Source organism: Taeniopygia guttata, chromosome 19 (genome assembly GCF_048771995.1).
Source record: "Taeniopygia guttata chromosome 19, bTaeGut7.mat, whole genome shotgun sequence".
NCBI lineage: Eukaryota > Metazoa > Chordata > Aves > Passeriformes > Estrildidae > Taeniopygia > Taeniopygia guttata.
This window is the reverse complement of record NC_133044.1, coordinates 7,469,726-7,492,408: the sequence shown is the minus strand read 5'-3', so window position 1 is coordinate 7,492,408 and position 22,683 is coordinate 7,469,726. Positions and strand designations below refer to the sequence as shown.

Sequence of the window (22,683 nt, the reverse complement as noted above, 5' to 3'; positions counted from 1 at the left end):
TCCTTTGAGGAGTAGAGTATCCCACATCTGCACAGGGTGATTTTTCAGGAAGAATCCAGATGAATTTGGTTTTCCCTCAGCAGCAGCTGGGAGTGGCCATGGCTGGGGACAGGGCTGCAGGATCACTGCACTCACTGCCCAGGAAAGGATCCTGATACACACTAATTGTGGTGATTTATATCCCTGGTACTCAAAAGTTGTCATAGCTTGGGAAAAGGACTTTTTAAAATTCCTTTTCCCAATAAAAAAAAGCACATTTTCCCTAATTATTGATGGAGCTTCTATCAAGTACCAAATGTGGGCTTTTCTTCTGCAGCCCTCCAGGGTGAAGCTTTCTTTGTCCCAGTGCTCCACACTGTGAACAAGGGAGGGATGAAAACAAACCACAGACACAACTCTCAGCAGTGCTGGGCTTTTACTTCCATTGAGTGAACCTGGACTGCTCCCAGCCTTAGAAATGTCTCTTTGGCATGGCTGCACAGGTACCTGTGATGGAGCTTGAGGATAAAAGTGCAATTATCAGATTTCTGATCCACTCCAGAGGGTTCTGTCATGGCAAGACTGTAATGTCTTCCAGAGAGTCTAAAATTTAGCTTTATAGGAATATTGGTCTCACCAATATTCCTCAAGCAGGTAAGAAAAAGAATTAGTACAGTTCAGAGTGCTGATGTTTGGAAATAAAATACAACTGCTTTAGGTCTCCTCTGCAGAGGTGCAGAGCAGGAAAGAAACAACACAGTCAAGTGATATCACAGAAGAATTGTAGTTGAGTGGTTTAAAACACAATTGAAGTATTTATCATTGCTAGTGCCTAAGACATCTTACAGAACCCCTTCTTAACTGTTTTCTCTCTCTTATCACTTTGGAATGGTGGGATTAAATTTGTGTTATAGGATTAGCCCCCAAAATGATTGGATTATTAGCACAGAGTGATGTGCTATCCTATTAGAAATTTCCCAGCCTTTCTTAGCTTTATGTCTACTTTCTGGGGCCTTTTTGCACTTTCTAAAGTATTTTACCTTTTTATATCCCTACACTACTACATTTTCTAAAAGCCTCTTTAAGATGTCAGACTTCTGAAGCAGCATGAAAATAGTAATAAAATAATTGTGTTTAAAAAAAAAAAGAATTCTATAGAAAGAACTCTTTTCATTAGTGTTTTGTGAGCAGCCTTCTTGACTGGAATTCCTGTGCTAAAAAAGTACAAAATGTGCCAGGAATTGTGGCAATGATAAAAGTAGTGTGAAAACCTAGAAATTCTTTTTTTGAAAGGAAGCATGGTGGAAACAGGAGAAAGCTTTACAGGAAACAGTTGCTATCCTGGTATCTGCCTTGCCTGGAAGAAGAAATTATTTCTAAGCAAATGCCCAGAGATGGTTACACAAAGAAACAAACAAACACAGAAATCCCAGCAATAAATTCCTGAACGACATTTCACAGAAGTGTGGGAACGAAAGCAGGGACAGCTCAGTTTCCATAGGCTGTGAGAGCAGTGTTCCCCTTCTCTGCTCCTGTGCTAGCTCACTGGAGGGGTGGTGACAGCTGCCCTGTGCCCTGACCCTGGCAGGGATGGATGGCTCTCGTCTCTGGCCTGTGACACCGGCACTCACCATTCCCGCAGCTTAATTGATTTCTTTTGGCAAAGCCAGTTTCCAACTCCCGTTGTCTGAGCAGCAGGACTGACTGCAGAGGGTAAACAAGGCAACCTGAAATAGAAATTCCTCTGTACCCAGCAAGTAATAGGTAGGATGGAGGGGAAGGCTGGCTGGGGTGTGATGCCAAGTGCAGATGGCCTGACAGGTGGGAGCTGGACGGTGAGTCTGGGGTCCAGCACGGAGTTTTTATCCACTAATAGCAAAATGCTGTTACCTTTCCTCTCACAGGCGAGCATGGAGATGCTAACAAATAAATCCTGCCCCGTAAATTCTGAGGAGCCACTGAAGCTGCTGGCAGGGGACCTGGCTGACAGCACAGACCCTGCTGCACAAGGGTCCCTCCACAGTCTCCAGCTTTACTTCTCTCTTACTTCATTCTCACTCCTCAGAAACTTGAGTGAAGCTGTACTCAGGAATCTCACTGGAAGTTGCCAGTGTACTTTTAACATAGGAGTGGGCACACTCTGAAAAGAGTACCTTTCCTAGGAGTCACTTGAGAGAAATGATTTTGTTAACCTGTAGGTCTCAGATTCAGTCAAAGAGAAACTGGAAAATTTCTAACCAGGCAGAAGCCTGAGAAAGTACTGAGAAAGAATGTAAATAAGTTCTTTATCTCTCTTGTTGTTCACATTGTTTATAGTCAAGTTTTACTACTGTATGTCATTCACTGCACACCAATACGTGAGATGTTTTCACTTCAGGACCAATAGAGTTGGTCTGCACAAAGCACTGTACAAAAAAACCAATGTTTTTTAAACTAAATCAAAGTTGTACTCTCAACCTTCTGCACAAAGTCTATTCATTCCTGTCCTACCTCAACAGCATCAGTTAACCATTATTTATGACAATTGTTCTCCCCAGTTTGCAACAGAAAATATCTGTGACTGACTAATACAAATTTCATAAAGAATTGTGAGTCAGGAAAGGGAATGATGCTAAAAGGGAAAGAGAAACAAAACCAGGTTTGACATCTGAATGTTTTTCTTCTAAGAATGAAGCGGTGGCTGTTTGGGAGGCTGGTTGCTCTGGATGTGGATAGAGTACAACCAAAGCTGCTAAGGGCACACAGCAACAGAGGAATAATCCCTTTTGTGCAGGAGCAATTAGAGGTGTGGATGTGATCTCCCTCCCACATTAACACTGCTGCAAAAGCTAGGGCTTTGGCAGAACAACTGTGTAAGACACACCAGTGCAGGCAGCCAAGCAGAGTCACCCAGCTAGTGACCAACCAGCCTGTGTCCTGTGGTGTCTCCTGAGTGAACCAAAACCTTCTTCCTTGAGATCTCCACTGGAGCTGAGAACAGCTGGGTACCACACTGCCCTGCTCAGCATAAAGGTCCAGGTGAGCTTGACATGCTGAAAAAATGGGAGTGATCTGGAACTCTTCATTATCTGAGTCCTGGGCCACTCCTTCACCACCTGAGTACTATCATGCCACAGACAGCACATGTGATGCAAAGGGACACAAATCACCACAGTTAGAAGTGGAATGAACACTCTCCTCTCTGAACACAGGAAAGACAAGCCCAGAAGCTTTCCTATAATCAGGTGAGCACCCTGAGCAAAGGAAAATGCTACAGAGGGTGTTTCATCTGCTGCACTGACACCAAGTAGGACTTCTGGCACCTTGCAGCAACAAAAACACCCTGAGCACCCTGAAACTTTTGTTCATCTTGCCATGTCTCCAGGTGGTCATTGCCTGGACTGGCAGGTACAGCTTATGTGCACAGGCACAGCACAAGCACAAAACAGCTGGAGAGCAGATCCATAAGCTGGAGAGAGAATGTAAGCTGGAGAGCAGATTCCACCTTCCTGCCTCATGCCATGCCAGGGAGGCCATCAGAAACAAGAGACAGCTTTCATGTCTCCCCCAAATAATCTGCTGTAGGATTTACCTATTTTTTCTCTTAGAAAGTCCTTCCTAGCACCTAATCTCCAACTTCCCTTCCTGCCATTTAAGACCCTTGTATGCAGATAACAAACCAAGCACACCTCACGTCCCCAAAGCCACACTGAAATTCAACTCTGTAGGACTTCCCATCCTTATGACATGAGGTCTTGTTTTTCCACAATGTTTAAACATATCATTATACAGGAACTTCTCCTTTCTTTGGTATTTATGTATGCTAGTAAAAGGAGGGTGGAACTGCACTTACAGGGCCATAGCAACATCTGTGGCACTGCTTCCAAATCTCTTTCATCCATCTGATAACACAGTGTGAGCCAGAAACTGTTCACACACTTACATCAACCCCTAATTTTCCTTCTACCTGTACAACACATAGAGTGATATTGCAGGGCCCTTCTCCTTAAGGTAAATCAAAGCTCCGATTCTCCAGTGGGGGAAAAACAAAGGCAACTTACAGTCAACCCCAGACTAGTCACCTACCCCCATATTCAGCATGACATTACACATAGTAACTCTTATTTTTCAACAATTATGTGAAAGAGACTAACCCCAGAAGTTTGTATGTCATGTGGAAGCGTCTTCCGAATTACTGTAGTTGCCAACCGTGAGATGATCCGAATCGGTTTCTTTACTGAAAAACAGTAGCTTTTTTTTCACCAAGCTGCAAGAAGGGACTGGGAAAGACTCTTTATCATAGCAAGCCTTGAGTGCACATGTTCCCACAGACAGCTTGCTTCCTCCTTGCCTCATGTTCTTGACTGCCAGAGTGGTCAGTGGGGCTCTGGGGATGGAGGAGAGCGGGTGCAGCCTTGACCACCGAGCTCTGGGGAGCATCTCCTGCTCCTCACCTCACACTCCACCCCTGCCAGCACACAGCAGCCCCTCACCATGCACAGCCTGGGCTGTGACATGCTCAGGCAAGGGTGTAAGGAGGGGCCTGTGCTCCCCTCTGAGCCATGTGGCCAACAACTGAGATCCACCAGAGCAGAAGCGTGTAAAGGATGCCCAGCCAGCATGACCCAAGCCCCTGTGCTTCGTGCAGCCTCATGCACTCTGCTGAGCCCGGGTTCTTAACACACAGCCCAACATCCTTTACCTGGAAGGGCCAAAGCCAGGGAAGAGTACAAGCATAATGTCCAAGAGAGCAAACAGGCTGTGGTGCCTCCCCGTTCGCAGTGGCTGTGCTACTCACTGTTGCTCAGCTTTAGCTCGGTCACTGAGGAAGAAGAGGGCTGTGGCCAGGAAGAACATCCCTCCCAGGACAACGACAAACGGGCAGAGCATGAGCGCGTAACCCAGGCTGAGGAACTCCCAGACCGGCGACTCCTTTGTGCTTTGTCGTATCAGGTCGGAGATCTAAGAGAGAGGGGTAAAAAAATGAGTCACTTGGATGAAACAGAGACACCATAATAGTGCAGGGAACACAATTTCTGAAACAGCCACCCACCAAACATGTGTGAGGCTTAAAGTGGAACAGTGTGTTCAGCAGAAGCTGAATGTCCCTCGCACCCTTCAGCCTTCCACACTGGAGCCTGGGCAATTTATGCTCTGAGGCTTGGCAGGGGTTCTCCTCTCGCTGTCACTCTTCTGGCCTGATCTAATATTATTCCCACAGCCCTTTCCATGTTCTCCCAGGCTGTGTCAGTGACAGCATCTGTGGGTGTCTGACCTTGCTGTACTGCACAAACTCCCTGGGGAGCCAGCAGGGCCATGCTGGTGCTGCTCAGGGGTGAGGGGGTGATCAATCTTCTGCAATTCCTATCAAGTCCTGCCTACTCCCACGCCTGATCTACCTTTCAGCAAAGGGAGGTATTAAATTCCATTTCTGTGTACTGAGTGGGAAGGGGGAAATGTTTTCCAAAGAGCAAAAAAAACAGAGATCCTATCTGATTTGGGGAAACAGAACTTGAATATGGGGGGGTTTATGCCCATGTCTGAGGTATGGGGCTCATTCCTTCTTCCAGCCTCCCAAGCTTGAAGTGTAATTGTGTGCAAGACATGGCTCTGTGCCAGGCTCAGATATGTGGTGGCACTGCACACCACCAAATCTATGGATTAAGGCAATCTGCACCTTCTGACAACCAAAAAGCATAATTACATGAAAGTAAACACAAATTATTTACATCTACACAAAGGAGCATAGACATGCAACAGCACTCTTTCCTTGTTATGAAGAGCTTTTGCTAGAACTCAGTAAAACGTAAAGCATGTCTGTAGCTAAAACTTCCACATTTTAATATTCACTGCCCAGCAAAAAACTTTACTCAACAGAGAGGTAGCAGCAGTTGGGGTGGGCCTCAAGGAACTGGGTATTTAAATGTCCAGCTCTGTTTTTTATCCATGACCTTTTGTTGGGGGAGAAACACTAATTTATACCAAAAGACTGCAGAGAATTTGCCACATAAAATCCTACTGCTGTGCACACATGCAAATCAGCTCCAGAAATAGCCAAAGTTTGGGCAGCAACTTCAAAACTGCCACATTACTGGTTATGGGAAAGCTGGAGTCAAACACAACCTACAAGCAAGTTCTGACATTCAAAGCTTAATTCTTGACAGTGAAAAGAACTGTCACATGCAGGAGAAATCACCAACTCACACTCTGCAGAGACCTGGAAGGTAAATGTGTGTGAGGAGATGCCTCAGCAGAGCCAAGCACAACAGAAAGTCCCAAGAGGATGATGCTCGTGGGGACTCAGAAGAACACTGGGTGTGTTTGAGCAGGGAGACTCTGGAGCACTGGAGGTCTCAGTGGTTTATGCCCTGTCACAGCTCAGCCTGGCCCCTGGGGAGGGATGGAAAGGAGGAGCTGCCAGCCCAGTGCTGGAGGTGACACCTCTGCACATGCTGGAGCTGAGGACTGTCCTACAGGATGGAGCCTCTCAAATAAGGGGGACTGAATCAACACTTCAAGAGTGTAACTACAGAAAGAATTGAAGGGTTTTAGCCTGATTTGCCTGTTTCATGCCCTGCCCTAGAAAGGATGAGGAGAAAATTTCTGTGCTTGGGATATAGAAGAGTTCTAGTCTTCTCAAAAAGAACTTCATTAACAGCGTAAAACATGTGAAGAAAAACAAGAGTGTTACAGACAATGCTCATGTGAGACTCAAGGCAAATAAAGTGACCATTAGTTAGAGAGATTTATTAAAAAACAGCAACAAGACTTGAATGTGAAAAGGATGCACCCACAGGAAAGTACCAGAATGTGCTCTGCATCCAGCAGTCAGGGACATCAGCTGGTCATTAATTCCCTTTTGTATCCAGACACCTTAATTCCAAACATTTCCCTTATTCTTCATTATGAACCAGAATTTGGCATCAAGTCAATGTCTCTGTCAGGCTGCAATAGCCAGAGTTGAGGATATTCTAAAACAGAAATCTAGACATTCACTTTTCATTTTTGGGAATGGATACAATTATTCTCTAAAAGGACCAGACAATAAATCACTTGACAAATTGACATGGTAAGTCAGCAGCAGAGGATGAAAAGCCATGCAAGTACTCCTGATTGCTTTCTCCATGGATGACATGATATTCTAGGCTAAAAAACAGCTCTGAAATTGTAAGGTCTCCAAAAAATAAATCTCCCAATGCATTTTGTCCCACACCTTCCCTTCTAATGCATTGTGTTGACCTTTTATAGCAACAAATCATGTTATTATTAAATCTGCTGTATTTTTCATTTTTAACCAAACACATTCTGTAAATGCACAGTTTAGGAAAAAATGTCTTTCCTCCCTTTCAAGGTATAATTCTTTTCATCAGTCTGCTGGGCTTCCTTACCCGGGTTCCATAGAATTTGCTCCCCAGTGTCTTCGTCTCTAAACTCTAAAATTTTCTCAGAATCCACATATATATTTTTGCTGTTAGCAGTCACTATTCTCTGTTAGTTTGTTCCAAACCACCTGCTCAAGCTGGAACTTTGGCATCGCCTCTCAAGAGGACACAGGACATAATTACAGACCTAGGCTCCAAGAATGACACATCGTTTGCCAAATGCTCTGCTCTGTAGTGCCAATTTTGGGTTTTCCTTGCAATGACAGCATCCTGAGCTGGCCAACTCTGATTTGGCACGACCCAATCAAGCATAATTTTTTGTGTCTTCTCTCTAACATGAGGAACAAACTGCAGGGGCTGTGAGTGGCTGGTGCCAGCTCTGCAGCACAGAGTCATGTGTGGGATTCCTTCCTTTGTTCCTCCAGCTGGGAGGTGCCAAAAAGCTTCAAAACATGTATGCAGAATGTGGGGGTGGAAAATCAAGAGGGAAGTCCTGTTGCTGCTCTGCAGTCTAATCACAAGCCTTTGTTACCAGCCTAGCTGTGAAAAGTTCACATCTCCTCCCTCACTGTGCAGCACAGGGCTCAGACCAAGAGGAACGACTTTGCTAAATAAACCCCAGCTTGAGGTGTTTTCACAGCAGAACACAGCATGTGCTCATCTGGTGGCAGCCCCCTGGATGGAGTCCAGCTGGAGACAGCTCCTGCTGGCTGGAGAACCAACAATGGGCACCATCCTGACCCCAGATCCCCAGCTCTGTCTCCATCCAAGGGCAGGAGACAATAGAGGAGCAAAGGAAAACTTCCTTACTTCCTTGGGAAGAGTGTGGTGTGTGCTTTGGAACAGGGGACAGGCCATGGCTACAGTAGATGCCAAGGTGGGCTGAAGCCCAAGAAGGCATCTGGATTCCGTGTTCTGTCTCTCCTGAACAGTCAGGGTGGGTAAATTAACTGATGTATTAATTACAGTGTAATGGTAACAACATCTCTGAAATCACTATTTCATTTCCTCTCTCACTGTTGCTGAGTCAATATCTCAATTTCTCTGCAACTGGCTTCTCTAAATTTCTGATGCTGCCACTTGGGCACAAATCCTGCTACATAAAAGGGTATTTCTGGCAAAAATATCTGATTTTCATGATTACCAGTTTGATACAAGACAGGTACTCCCTGGCTGATCATTTCAGTACAGTTCCTTAACACAGTATTCCCTGTAACTCCACAATGGTTTGAGATCCACCCACTCTGAAGTCAGTGTGAACGTGAAAGGTTTCTTCAAATTTCTAAAAAATTGAATATGAATACATATGAAGCTGAGAAAGCAAAAAGGAGGGATTTTATAAAGTAAACAATTTTCTGGACTTCCAGGGGAGCAGAAGAGTTTACACTGTACTAAATAGCATGAGGAACACTTTATAATAAGAGGAAGTAAACATGTTTTTTTAATGATATTTTCCCCTTCCCAGGATGATGAGGCTACATGAAATACATGGTGCTGCCTTGAAAAAGGCTACAGTAAATTAAGATGCTCCACAAGGATGCTGCTTGCTGTGCCAGGACATGGACTTGGTACATCAGAGCAATATCTGCCCCATTTGCCCTGGAGAGGGTTGGAAGTCTCTTTTCTTCAAGCCATTTTTCTCTGCTCTGGTCAAGTTAAGACTAGACTCTCTCTGATCCCAGAGAGAGATGCCTCATACCATGGGGAATGTGAAGGAACTCCCATGACAGGGCCCAGGCAGGTGAACCTGTAGGGATGGGGATGCCATTCCCATGTAGGAACAGGTCTGTGGCACAGCACCTTGATCAGCATCCCTGTCCTCACCTCTCCTGGCAGCATGGGCCCATTCCCTGAGATCTGTCCCTATATTCCACGAGTCCTTGTGTTTAAGAGAATCTGGACACATGCTGAAAGGTGCTCAGCACCATGAAAACTGCCATCTTGGGAGCTCAGAGGAAGAAAACATTTATTTCAGGAGGTTTTCGGTGCACAGAGCAGTGGCAGAGCAGATGAGACAGAGTCTGAAGTACTCGAATGTAACAACGACCTGCTTTGGATTTCTGGGCTTTCTCTAATGAGTTACTTTCACCTACATTAAACATTTATCAAAAATACTGAGAACCTGAACATCTAACAAAGTCATGAACATGACAGATGCACAGAACTCTGAAAAAACACCAAAGTAGGCTGGGAACCCTAGGCACAGAACATTTTAGAGATGGGAAGTAATTTGGTATTTTATTGGCAAATTTAAATTTTATCTGTTCCTGACTCATCAGGAGTGGGAAGCTTGTTAGCTTGTTGCAGTGAGGAGATCAATCCCATGAGGACTGGTCTCCAGGTGGTTAATGGTCCTTTTATTTTGCAGCTGACAGCTATGTCAAAAATTTAGCCTTTCAGTGCACTATGAAAAAGGCTTTTAATTACTCAGGACCAGAGAAATCCTCAGCCTAAAGTTACTGCTTGAAGAAACAGGTAATAAGGAGGAGGGGCTGGAGGCTCTCACCCTCACATTATTTCTCTGGCAAGCACAGTGGATGTTCAGACTAGCAAGGCCAAGTTCCATTTCACCCACCACAGTGTGGGTCATGCACAAGCATGAACGTGGGGAAGGGTATCTACAGGAGGAGTGATGCCACCAGGGTCACACTACACCAGGCAGTCAGGTGGGACTTGGTAAAGGAAGCACAATAAAAAACATAAATGTGTATCACATTTCATCTGCCAACTCTCTCAGGTGATGGGAGATGCTGCTTATACAGACTCACATTCACTATATTAGAACATGCTGCAAAAGGCAACAAGACCTCTGTTCCATCCTCAACCCCACAAGAGCAGTGGAATAACAGAGAGTGATGCCAGGAGAGTATTTTGCACATTTTTGTTTCAGGACATTACTGCCTTTTTGACCTTGAGCTCACCTCTTACCCTGCTTAGGCAGGAGGGACAGGACTGTGTAACCCCCAGCAGGCACCTCATGGGCCATGTCTGAGGAATGGCTGGATGGGTCACCCAGGGACAGAATACCCAGACTGCAGCGGCACATCCCAACCATCCACTTTATTGCAATACCCTGATTTAAGTCAGACAGAAGTGGATTTGACTCCCAGTGGGCTGTGGCCTGTTTTAGTCTAGCAAACTAAACTGGAAAAAGTGTCCTTTCAGAGTAAGCATGTCCTACTCTGAAGCAGCCATAGCATTTAAAATCATAAAATATAAATTTTAAACCATAATACATGAGTTCAGTTTTTTCAGGCAGGCAAGTCCTTACACACAGAGCTACTTTCTATACAGATATACTTGGTGAGGTAAAAACCTTCAAACCAAATCAACAAAAAGGCTGTTTCAAACTGGGCCAAGACCCTGTGAAATCTGCACCTCCAGGTAGAACTTTCATTAAAAAGTATCTTAATTGCTGCATTTACTACAGTTTTTCTTGCCTTGCCCCTAATGAAACGCTGATCTGCTTGCCCTGATACTCTGCGCCAGGGGTAATTAACACTGCTCTACTAACTACTTGCTAAAGGAAGGTCATTAGTATTCTTGCTGCTTAAATAGCTCATTAGGTTTATCAGCCTGCTCAGAGGAAAGCTGGGGAAGAGAGAAAAGTGAAGGGTGCCGAGGCTCCCACAGCCCAGCTGGCAGGGAGTGGCTGGAGGTGGTGTCCCTCCAGTAAAACTGAGACAGCCCAGGAGGGCAGGAAACATGGGAACCACCATCAGAGGAGTTCAGGGAGTAGGTTTTAGCCCATCAAAAGGAGCTGGGTGGAGGAGAGTTATCTCTGGCACTTCAGAACATCCTCCTCACAGGCTGATGTTGTCAGGTGGTAAGGAGATACAGATCTCCAGGTGACAAGGAGATAGAGATTTCATCCTCAGACCTTCTGAACCACTGCACAGAGAAGATGAGAGGGAGTTTAAGCAAACAGGAGAGCAGCCAGCAGCAGGGCAGTGAGGACAGTGTGTGCCCACACAGCACCTGCCTGGCACACAGGGACAGCACTGCCTGCACCAGGTCCTGTGGGCATCACAGGCAGAGGCAAGGCAAGGGTGGAAAAGCAAAGTGCTCAGCAAATGACAAACTTGGAGGAAGGAAAGAAAAAGTCCCAAGTCACAGCCTTGAAATAAAACCCTCCTTCTGCCTGTATTCAGCTTTCCAGAAGCAGGAGAGCAGTCAGGAAATGGAGGGGGACACAGGAAGGATGATGTAAACCCTGAGCAGGGAAAACAGGTTCATGCCTGTGCACAGATGGACACAGGAGCAAGGACTGACAGTTGTTTCATTTTAAAGGGTAACCAAGATCAAACCAGAATTAGTGATACAAAGAGCTGGAGCTGTGATGCAGCCTGAGAAGAGTTAACTGTTTCACATGCTGCTGCCACTGCCCTCCACTTGCTCTTCTGAGTCTGAAATGGTGTCTGGGCAGCAGTTGAAGACCTTTATCTGATAGTCGACATTAATGGTGGGATTTGGGGCATTTCTCTTCACACTTCTGTGCTCCAGCAATCGTGTCTGCATAGTGGGAGTGGTCAAAGACAAAAGTACTACACATATTTGGGTGCAATGCACTGAGCAGGTGAGATTTCTCACCTACTGCCTCAGCAATAAAGCGTGAAGTAACTCTGGAGATGTTAAAAAGGAGTTATTTAAACTACAGGTTGGTTATCACAAGGATACTGAAAAAAGTTACAGCTCTCTAGGAATAAAAGCTGTTTCATCCACTGAACTTCTGCAGCAATGCCTTCTTGGCATTCTTATTTGGAAATGAACAGGCAGTGCTGATTTACAGTAAATGATCTCAGAGCTTGCCATGTAGTAAAGCTTTATGCAAATTACAGCTGCCACCCTAAAGCTGCATTTGCATAACTCCTTTGTAAGTCAATCTTAAAGCCTTTTTACCATAATAAAAGTTATCAATATTTAAAGAGACATGAAAAATAGCCACACATATGTGCTCCCTGCCACTTAGCTTTTAAGCACTAATGTGTATTTGCTGCTCTGGGTGGTTAAAGGAGATTCAGTGCTCCTGATTTGGAATGGGATGAAGTTATAGAATGTCACCTTGAGCTCTCAGGACACACCACAGAGCACAGCAGCAACTGCACACCTGAGGCTGTGGCTGATCAGCACCTTCTGTGTTCCACATGAGGATTTTAAGATCAATACTACATTTATTGCTATCCAGCAGAGATAACTGCCTGCCACAGCTTGGTCCTACAAGGACAAGGGTCTCCAGTTCTTTATTAAGAGCATTGTTAGAGGGAATCTCACTGTAAACTCACCTAAACCATGTAGGATTCCAGCCAAGTTTGATCAAAGCACTGATCATTTAGTGAGGGAACTTCAGGGGAATTCTGTAAGCAGTTTGAAGGCACAGCAGAGCTCCAGGATCCCAGGTGAACCCAAGTGATCAGGAGGCTGAGTTTCACCCATTCTGAGCTTGCCTGTTATTGCAGCTCACAGAATCATTAAGGTTGGAAAAGATCTCTGAGATGATGAAGTCCAACCTGTGACTGAATATCAGCTTGTAAACCAGACCAGAGCACCGAGTGCCACATCCAATCCTTCCTTGGACAGCCCCAGGGCCTTCTGCTGCTCTCCTTCAAAACCTTCCCCCGGCTCTTGGTCTGCTTTGTGAAGAGTCTGGAGTCACAGCAGTGGGAGCTGAGGATTCCCAGAAGGACTGTGAGAAATCAGGTTCCCAAATTTCCCTTAAATCCAGCAGGAGTAGGTTACTCAGCCCTCACAGACTGCCTTGAAAATCCTGGTCAGAATCTGAGCCCCTTCTGCAGCCTGCCCAGTGGGGTTTCAGTGCTGCATGGGGTTTCTCCATCCTACACCACAGCTGGACAGTTTCTGTGGTTTTTAATGCCCAGGTTCAGTGCTTGCTTTAGCTCTGGTGCAGAAGTTGGCTGTCCTTTCACTTTAAATAGTATTTGCTTGCCTGTGTTATGTGGAGCTGTAGCTGACCTTTCAGTCCTGGTAGCAGAGGGAGGATGAATCAGGCCAGCCAGAAAAGAGGCTGCACAAAGGGATGCTGGCTCCTTTCGTGGCATGAGTGCCCCACTCCTCTTCTGCACAGAGCCTTGGACCTGCATCACCTCCTCCCACATCACAACTGCCCAACAATTACAGCATTAGAAAAGGAGAATTCAAAATAATAATTAATATTTTCCCAGTCTAAAGAAAGCCTAATGCAGCTATTAAATTTGGGCTATACATATTTCAGCCAAGAATCCTTAAGTAACTTACAACTTGCTTGATCTCTGAATACCAGCAGGGCAAGGCACATTATTTCCACAACCAAAGACCTTTTATTTTTAATCTATGACATTGAAGAGCCCCAGGCAACTTTCAAGAATAATTGCAATCATTCAGGGCCCTAGGTATTCCTCCTGGACATCCCTCTTCTGTAAGGAAAAGGATGAACATGTAGCAGTCACCTGAGGCAGCCTGGCCTGCCCCAGCCCTGCCTGGCTCCTTCTCCTCTCCCACATGCCCCACATCACCTGCCCTGCATGAAGCAGCCTCTCCTGCCATTCCTTTGTTCTTGCCACCTTCAAATAACTTCTAAAATAAGATTGCTTCTCCCCAGGTACCCAGAACATCGAAGTAAATAAAGAGTTAAGCTAAATTGTGCATTTTTATTCTCTTGAGGCATTTCTCATTTCTCTGGTCTTCTCAGTCTTATCTCTATCTGCCTTCTCCTGTGTGCTTCAGAGGGCTACAGAGCAGCCATAGCATTGCCACTCAAAAGTAAACACTGATGTATATTTGAACAGATATACTCACAAAATTAAATATATATAAATAAATATGTGTAGCTACACACAGGTGTCTACAGGATGAATAGATGAGCAATGATGGCTGTCAAATATATAAAAGTCTCACATGCTTAAAAAAGCACCCAGCAGCTGTGTCTGAGCTGGAGGAGCACATCAAAGTCCTGTCTCTCAGCTGATGGGACCAGTGAAGATCCCAGTTACATCCCTGGGAAGCAGCACTTTCAATACATCAGGGTCACTTATGGATTTCTGTGGAAGCTACTATATTATATAAATGAGGATCTGTGATCTCTGAAACTCCATGCATCAAACTCCACTGAAGGAAAAAGACATTTCCCCAGTATATCCAGATTTCTTTTCCTTATTATATTTCCCAGGCCTTTTATTTTCAACTGTGAATGTTCCCTGACTGCCAGATTTTGGAGCTGGGTCTCTTCTTCTGTTCTACAGTAGGATAATGGTGGCATAGGAAGGGAGATCCCCACTCAGACCAAGGCCAGCCACTGAAGCAGTCCCAGAAGGGAACCCAAAGTGAACAGCCCAGGAAGGAATACTAACAAAAACCCCTGTCTGGGCACTGCCAGGCTCCCCAGGCACAGGGTGGGATTAATGGTGTGTCTGTGCAGGGCCAGGGGCTGGACTGGATGATCCTTGTCAGTCCCTTTCAGCCCAGAATATTCTGTGCTTCTATGATTTACTATCACACAAAGCAACTACAGCTGTGTGTTGCTGCCCATAAACAGATATTTGGTTTCTGAGATCAGCTAACAGCTAAACACACACATGACTCTCTTCCAACCTAATTTCTATGGGCCCCACGTCCACACCACAGCAAGAACTCTCTCTTTCCAGAGCTGTGAGCTTTATAAACACCTTAGGTTAAAAAGATGTGGAAGGTTATTTCCCACGCCCAAGCAGTCCCCCCTGGCTTGAACTGCAGCTCACAACAACCCAACCAGGTACAAAAAGTGGCACTGCTCTGCAGCACTTCCCATCCTGCTGACAAACACAGGCCTTCCTTCCCAGCAGGATCTAACCTGGCATTTCAGATGAGCAGTTTGGAAACAAGAGCAAAGCCTGCCAGAGCCTGCTGTGAGCACTTACAAATCCAATGAGATAAGGACTGCCAGCATCTCCCAGGAGGTGTGAAGTGAAACTCTGCAAGGCCACTGCGGTTGCACGGCGAGTTGGAATGACCACGTACTGCAAAGGGGAAAGAAACAAAAGTAGGTGAAGAAGCTGAAATAAGAACCTGCCCATCTGCCTTGTACTGCTCAGTTCATGCCCAGGGCAGCACAAAACAAACCAGATACCCCAGACAGAGGCACTGGCCAGCCCATGGCTGGTTCAGGCAACTGGGAGCCCCAGATACCCTTCCTGCACTGGAGTCTCCTGCTGGCAGGGGCTGAGGGAAGGAAGCTCTGCCCTCTGCTCCACTCTCAGCTTTGCCCACTTTGCTGTTGCTCCTCAGTCTTAATTTCGCTCTGCTGGTGGGGAGAATGAAGTTTAAAGTTGCTCAACACCATCAGCCTTCCAATCAAGGACTGTGCTGTAACCTGGGATATTTGGTTTTTTCCGTAACAAAAGTTATTTTGTTTCCTCAGCTATCAGCAATCCACATCAGTATGAAAGGTCATGGTCACACATCCTCCCTTCCCACTCCATCTCTAGCCACTTTACATTTTTCTCAAAAAATTGTGATTCCATTTGTGAAAAGTGACAAAGGCACATTAGGAAAATTTTCCATGGCCAAGATATTGTATTTTGGTCTTCACTCCTCTAATAGGACATGACACTCTTAGCCAGGCCATGCAGAATCAGTCAGATTGCAAAGGAGCAGTGGAAAACACAAATTACTTCCCCATGAAGGGACTAGAGCTCACAGATAACAAAGCCCTAACCACAGAAGGGGATGAAAAAATTAAAAAATAAAAGAACCCAGCAATCCCCTGTCCTGTGGAATGACCTTAATTTTATAATACACCTTTTAGAGGCAGAAGAAAGTAATTGTCTCTTGCATAAATTGTTAAAGACTCTGGCTAAGGACATATGCATCAAGTCCACATATCCCAGTTTATGAATTGATTCTGTCTTGATTTAAAGGCTGGAAGTAATGAAGAATTCAATAGGTCCCTAAATCCAAGTGAGCATTGTTTCTGCCTGTAAGCACTGATCTCACTGTGCCGTTTGCTGTGCCTCTGACAGGAATGACCCTTGTTCAGCCCTTTGGAGACCATCATCCCTTTTATTTATCCACTTTCTCTCTGATGGGCTGCCTTCAGGCTTTCTTTAGACGTCCTGCAATCCTTTCCCAAAGTGATTTATTAATTAAATGTGACATTTCAGGAGTGGCCCATCCCCAGCCAGAGATACACAGATCCTTTACCTGGACTGACTGGCAGAGAGAACTCACTCAGGGTACAGGACTAACGTACAGAGCAGTGCTTGAACTATTCCTCACAGGGAAGGGGTGTTGCCCTGTCTGCAGTAGAAAGAATTACCATAAAACCAGAAACAAAATAAAGAGCATTGAGAAAATCCACACTAAAAAAGAACTGATACCTATTTTAAAATTATCATCTCGTTCCAAGCACAGACAATTCCCAATCATGGAAATTGGAAAATATGAAAATATGGAAAATTAGATTAAATGCATTTCCATATGAAAATATGGAAAATTAGCTTAAATGCTTTTCCTTAGGGTTTGCCATGTGTGTTTAGATGACCTGCCAGTTCTTTCATCCCTGTTTGACAAAGCTGCAAATGCACACTGCTAATGCACTTTCATGCCATGTATTAAGCAGGCACCCTGTTCAACTTCTTTGTGCAACAGAAGAGCAAGATATGTTCAGATCCAGAGCAGCTGCCCAGCTGTGGATGTCAGGCCCTGCCCTCCTTTTGCATCCAGGAACTCAGAACATGGCTTGAAGAGAGAAATCCCAAGAGGAAAATCAGCTCTAAACTTCATTAGAGACACAGAAATGTGCTGAAGGTCAGCATGTGAACAGTAGGAGAGCCCCACAATTCATTCCCACTCCCCAAAGAGACAGATAATGGATGCAACCTGCATAGACCAGACAGAAGAAAAAAAACAATTAAGAGTGAGTTATTTTTGTTCTTCCCACCTGGCCCAGTTCACACGGGGCCAGTGGAGAAACATTCTAAAAGAGCTCTTTGGGAAAGGGCATCTGAGTAGATAAAGTGAAATTCTACCTAATTCAAGAGCTGTGCATAAATGTGAAACACAAAATTCAGAATAGAAATACTTTTTCTTTCTGTAAAGTTTATGTTAACCAATCTGGAAAAAATAATCTGCCTGGTTCTGTATTCTCTCCATTTCTGTAGCAAAAGGACAAAAGAGATGGCACATTTACAAAAAATTTACCACTTTCAGGGTGTAGCAGTGAATTGATGCTAATTAGAGGAAGAAAACTTAATGATACCTATATCATATGTGTGCATGCATATATAAATATTTATACACATTAATACACACATATATTAGACATAATTTTGCATATGTAGCTATATTATGCAAACACAGTTTTGCAAGTAAACCCAACATGTAGCAAGCAAACAAATATGACCTCCTTGAAAAACATATTGGAAAGAAAAAAAAAGCTTAAACCAGCACCTCCAAAAACAACAAAAAATACTCCACCCTATCCCTTCTTTAAAAAGCATTTTGTTCTGATGGACAGGAAGCAGTTGGTAGCAAACATCTACTGTTCTTGGAAGACAGAAGTAAATTATAACTCTAAATGGGCATTTCAATACTAAAATAGACCTAAATTCAAACCATGCACAGCCTGGTTTGGACATCCCACAGAAACTGGAGGTGGGAGAGGCACAGCAGCCAAGGAGGAAGCCTGTGGGATTGTCCTGGCTCATCCCTGATTCCAGGTTCAGAGGATGGGCAGGGTGGCTGACCAAGCAGCTCTGCAAACCTCTGCTTTTTAAATAGAGGTTCAGAAAGGCCAGGGATTACTGCTGACATCTCCTTCCTGTGATGAAACCAACAGGAGCTGGTCTGAAAAAAGTTAATGGGGAAAGCCAAGGAGAGATCACCCCTCTCTCAGGAAAAGGCCATGTGCCAAAGTGGTAAGTTGTGCTGTTTATGTCTAAGCTTGAATAGAAACTCTACTCTCTGAAGCACTCTGCTGCCCTTTTTGGGTAATTTTGGCCTCTTTCAGCACCAAAGACAAAGAAAACATGCACTAACACTTCCAGCCACTGACAGAACCTGGAAACAGCCCAGTTGTCCCTGCTGCTCAGAAAAGGGAAAGGCTGGCATCCAGAGAGACCCTCCATAAAAGCCAGGCAGATACTGTAAAGAAAAACCAACCAAACAAACCCCCCCAAACAAAAACAAACAAACAAACAAAAAACCAAACCAAAAACCCACAAAAAACTCCTAAATGAAGTGAAATGAGGCTGCTGTGGTTTCCAGTTCCCAGCACCACGGAGCAGAACACCTCCACCTGCAGCCCTTGGATGGTTTGGGGTGGGCTGTGTTCCCTCATTCTCAGGCAATCCTCACCCTGCCTTCAAATCTAACCTGCAACACACTTGGAGTATTGTGTGGAGACACTCGCAGAAGCAACAACAAGAACCTTTGGAAATGCAATTTATCTTCGGCTATAAAAATAGGGCAGCATTTTGTACTAAATAAATAACTGGGCTTTATTTTAAGGGAAGTTAATCAGAATAAAAGCAACATTACTACATGCCTATGGCACAGCTGAGCACCAGTCTGTGCCTGTTTCAAGCCTAAAGGAAGACTTTGACTTTACAACAAAGCATCAAAGCAGCTTCTCCATGGCAGGTCATGACCATTTAGAAAGAACTAATGTTTTAAAAGAAAACAGAAATATGCAGAGCAGTTTTTCTGCATGAATGTCAGGACTATGAATAAACTGGAGGATGGCTTTTCTCAGCAAAGTCCTAAAGAGACTGTGATTGAAATAGAGGCACTTTAAATTTCTTCGTGGCTCTTAGACAAAAATTCCAAGCCCCTGTCTTTGAGATGTGGTATGGAGGAAACCCCCACTATTATAACCAGACTCCCACAAAGCCCCACACACTGCACATGTCTCAGAGCGTTTCACACTTGCCTGCTGCACTGAAGCTCATTCATTATTGCTGTTACGAGGCAGTTTTAATGCTACTTTGGGGTTCTGGTAATTTTAAGGCCAATTTGCAAAGATGGCTGATGAAATCTGTTTCATAATTAGTAAGCTCCATACAAAACATCCCTCCTTTCCCCAAGCACCATCTGAGCATGTGCCTGGGAGGAGATATGGAGAGTTGTGCTCAGGGGAATAAGACCTGCTTTGTACAAATTTGCATTCGGAACAAATATCAGCCTTTCAGAATCTCACAGCACTGCAGCACTGACAGTTCATCAGAGCCAGCACTTGGCACCTTGGACTGCACAAAAGACAGAAGCAGCGGATGCAATGCAAGCACTGAGCTAGGAAGAGCCAACAGTGAAACTGGAAGGTAATAAGCAAACATCCATGTTTTGCCATGGAAATTAAATTTGCAAAACCTCTGGAGGTCCTTAACAATTTGCCCAATAGGATTCTTAAGCAGTCATGGGATCTGTAAATCTTGGGAAAGTTCTTAGAAATCATCTGGGATGCAGTTTCCAAAAAGCCTCACTCCTGGCATAATGCAATCAGCAAGGACAGTGTTCAGCCAGTATTGAAAGCTTTTATCCATGAAAACAGGGTAATATTTATGTATAGGATGAAAGTGTTGTTAAGCTTACGCTAATAATGCTTTTAAACTCTTTCTCAGCCTCAGGCAAGAACAGACACACTTCTGATTACACCAAATAAATAGTAATCAGTAAAATTAATTTGCCAAACATACAAAGTGCATCTGCTAAAGCATTTCCACACCTTTCTCTGGCAAGGACTTCCCACCAAGCAGTCTGTCAAACGTGGCTGTAGCCTTGCCTCTCACCTATTGACAGTCTGAGCCCCCTCTCATCCCCTGTGTGATCCATCTGCACTTCAGCCTGGCTGCTTCCAGCCCTGTCCTCATCTAAGTGACGTTTATATTTATTTCTTTACAACTTTCACATGTCCATTGATGCTGTTAATGCATCAAGCTGGGCATTATATCCAACCCTTAGTCCATTTTCCTAAACAGACCAGAGAACAGTGAACTGAAAAGCTGGCAGCAATTACCAAAATCCATTTTTCAACATGGCTTTAGTTTCTTTGCTGTGTTTTGGAAAATTGAGCTATTATTTCCAATCATTTGTTACAGAACTCTTTTGCACTAAAGCAACATAAATAACTGCAAATGCATCCCTACTAAATGCAACTGACTATAGGATGCTGGTAAGACAGATGGCAAATCCTATAAAACTTGTTAAAAAGCTACAGGATATTGAAGTCACATTGAAATCAACACAAAAAAACTATGTAATTAAATGGGACAATGATGGCAGCCCTAATACCCTTGATTAACATAGCAGTTGGTTAAAAATAACTTTTAGGGCTACCTTGAGACAACACAGGTCAGATTTTCTGGAGGACCTCGAGCATGTCTGACAGGATCCTCCCTCCTGGCAGCTGGGACCACCTCAGCTGAGCCCTCACCTGTGCCAGCCAGTGTTAAGAAGGGTGAAAAACAGCTGTTATTTAAACCTCTCCAGTAATTCTGAGTGGAGAGAACTGGGATTGCTCCTGGGAACACCACAGCCAGAGGCAGGATGTGATAGCAAGCTCTGGCAGGAGGCAGGAATGAGCAGCTACACATATTGTACTGTAATTTCTTCCTCAGCACAGCTGTCTCCAGGCTGCACATCTGTGCAAGTGTTGAGACCCCACATGGCCACAGCAGCCTTGAACTCAGCACAAGCTGCAGAAGCCCATGGAAGTCCCAGGGAAGCCCCACAGAGCTCTGTCCCACCACTGCTGACCAGGAAGGAGGAACCTTGGGAATTAAAAGCCATCCAGTGCTACCAGAGTATACACTGCCAACCTTTGTTTCTCTGTGCTTTACCCACACTGAGAGGAGTGGATTTAACCACCCACCCCACCTCTCAAAGCATTCCCTGCACAAAGGAGTGAAAGATGGAAAGTTCATCAGGCAATGCAATCATGGCAACTGCAGAGCTACTTCAAAATAATAAACACAACCTTGAACTTCAACATAAACACAGCTTAAGCAGAGGCTTGAAGTTCTTTGCTGAATCAATACATCAACACCATTATCTTTACATCTAAGAATACTGAGCCCGATTGTTTCCTTGCTGATGTTTGCATAACCAACAAATATAAGTCAAGGGAGTTTGCTATTGATGCCAGACTGATTATATTTTTAGTTCTGTCAACAAGCTGACAAAAGACCTCGGGAAAGTCCTGTAATGGTTCTGTGCCTTAGTGCCTTACTTTTCATACAATTAGCAACACCTCCTTCACAACAGGGCTTCAACATATGTTATGTTTGATGGACTCTGATGGAAACCTCTACAAAACATGCAGAGCTCTTGAACACATGTCCAGACTATTTCATGTGAAAATGGGGCTGCTGAGGTCAGCTTGCTGACTTGAAAGACTTAAAAAGCTCTGTGGTGGAGAAAGAATAGAAAATGAAGAACACAAGCTGAAAAGTCCCTGACAGTTTCCTCTTGGACAAGGTGAACATAGTCCAAAAATTCTTTATACTTTCTTTTCCTCTCTGCTCTCCCAGAGGTGGGTTTCCATTGTGTATGTGTTGAATGGTAGGTAGATGGGCTGCCTTTGTGGTCAGAGGAGGGAGGTAGGGAGGGAAGGATTTCCTATTGCAGAACAAAGCTGAGTTATTGATAACAAAGCCCACAAATGTGCTGACTTTTAGGAAATGCTGCCTTAATTCTGTGCTTGTGGAGTTTTGCACAAAAACTTAAAATTTTGGGAAGTTATTTGAATTCAGAAATGTCCTTTCTGAACATCTCTTCCTGGTGCTCAGAACTAAGAACAAAATGTATCTTTTTTCTCTCTTTTTCCCTATGTCTCTTTTCAGTAAGCAAAAATAATAATTAAAACTAGAATAGGCTAAAGTAGGGACTAGGATCTAGAAGAAATTGTGAACTTCAGGCTGTTCTTGCAAGTTGACAAACTGCTCTGAACACAGGAAGATGCTGTTCCAAAGTGCACTCACCATTAGTATGTCTGCTGTGATAGCCCAGTTTGAGAATAGAAGAGTTTCTCCGATAAAAATGCAAATCTGTTGTAACAAAAAACACACAAAAGGGAGAAGATTTATTCACTTGACATTCAGAGGAAAAATAACCTGTCACAAACTTTCTTTTGTTGCTTATTTTTCTCATACCTACACAGCACACTCCTTGTTGCTGTTGTGGTTTATCCTGATATTAAGAAACCATAGACTTGTATCAGAGCTCTAGAGGGCTGAAATGTTGTTATTGTAAACTAAGTTTATGATCTACAGAGCAGTTGAATTAAAGGCTGACACATTTGATTTTAGAAGAACATGAAAAACCAGCATGAAGACACAGCCCCAGGCTTGCATACTTAGAATCATAGAATTGTTGAGGT

General features: G+C 44.3%; 1 protein-coding gene across 6 annotated transcripts in view; it reads right to left on the bottom strand.

Moving 5' to 3' along the window:
* The window catches only part of LOC100223347 (sphingosine-1-phosphate transporter SPNS2), a 133,696-nt gene that overhangs the window by 15,736 nt on the left and 95,277 nt on the right, over positions 1-22,683 (bottom strand). For 2 of the 6 annotated variants that reach the window (XM_072916854.1, XM_072916858.1), the window contains 4 exons: positions 22,286-22,351; positions 15,230-15,328; positions 4,757-4,920; positions 4,113-4,195 (listed from right to left, as the gene is read on the bottom strand). In XM_072916854.1, coding sequence (XP_072772955.1) covers positions 4,129-4,195; positions 4,757-4,920; positions 15,230-15,328; positions 22,286-22,351 — 396 coding nt within the window. In that variant the 3' untranslated portion in view covers positions 4,113-4,128. The remainder of the gene's footprint in view (positions 1-4,112; positions 4,196-4,756; positions 4,921-15,229; positions 15,329-22,285; positions 22,352-22,683) is intronic. The other 4 variants (XM_030287875.4, XM_072916859.1, XM_072916856.1 and 1 more) reach the window with 3 other exon arrangements.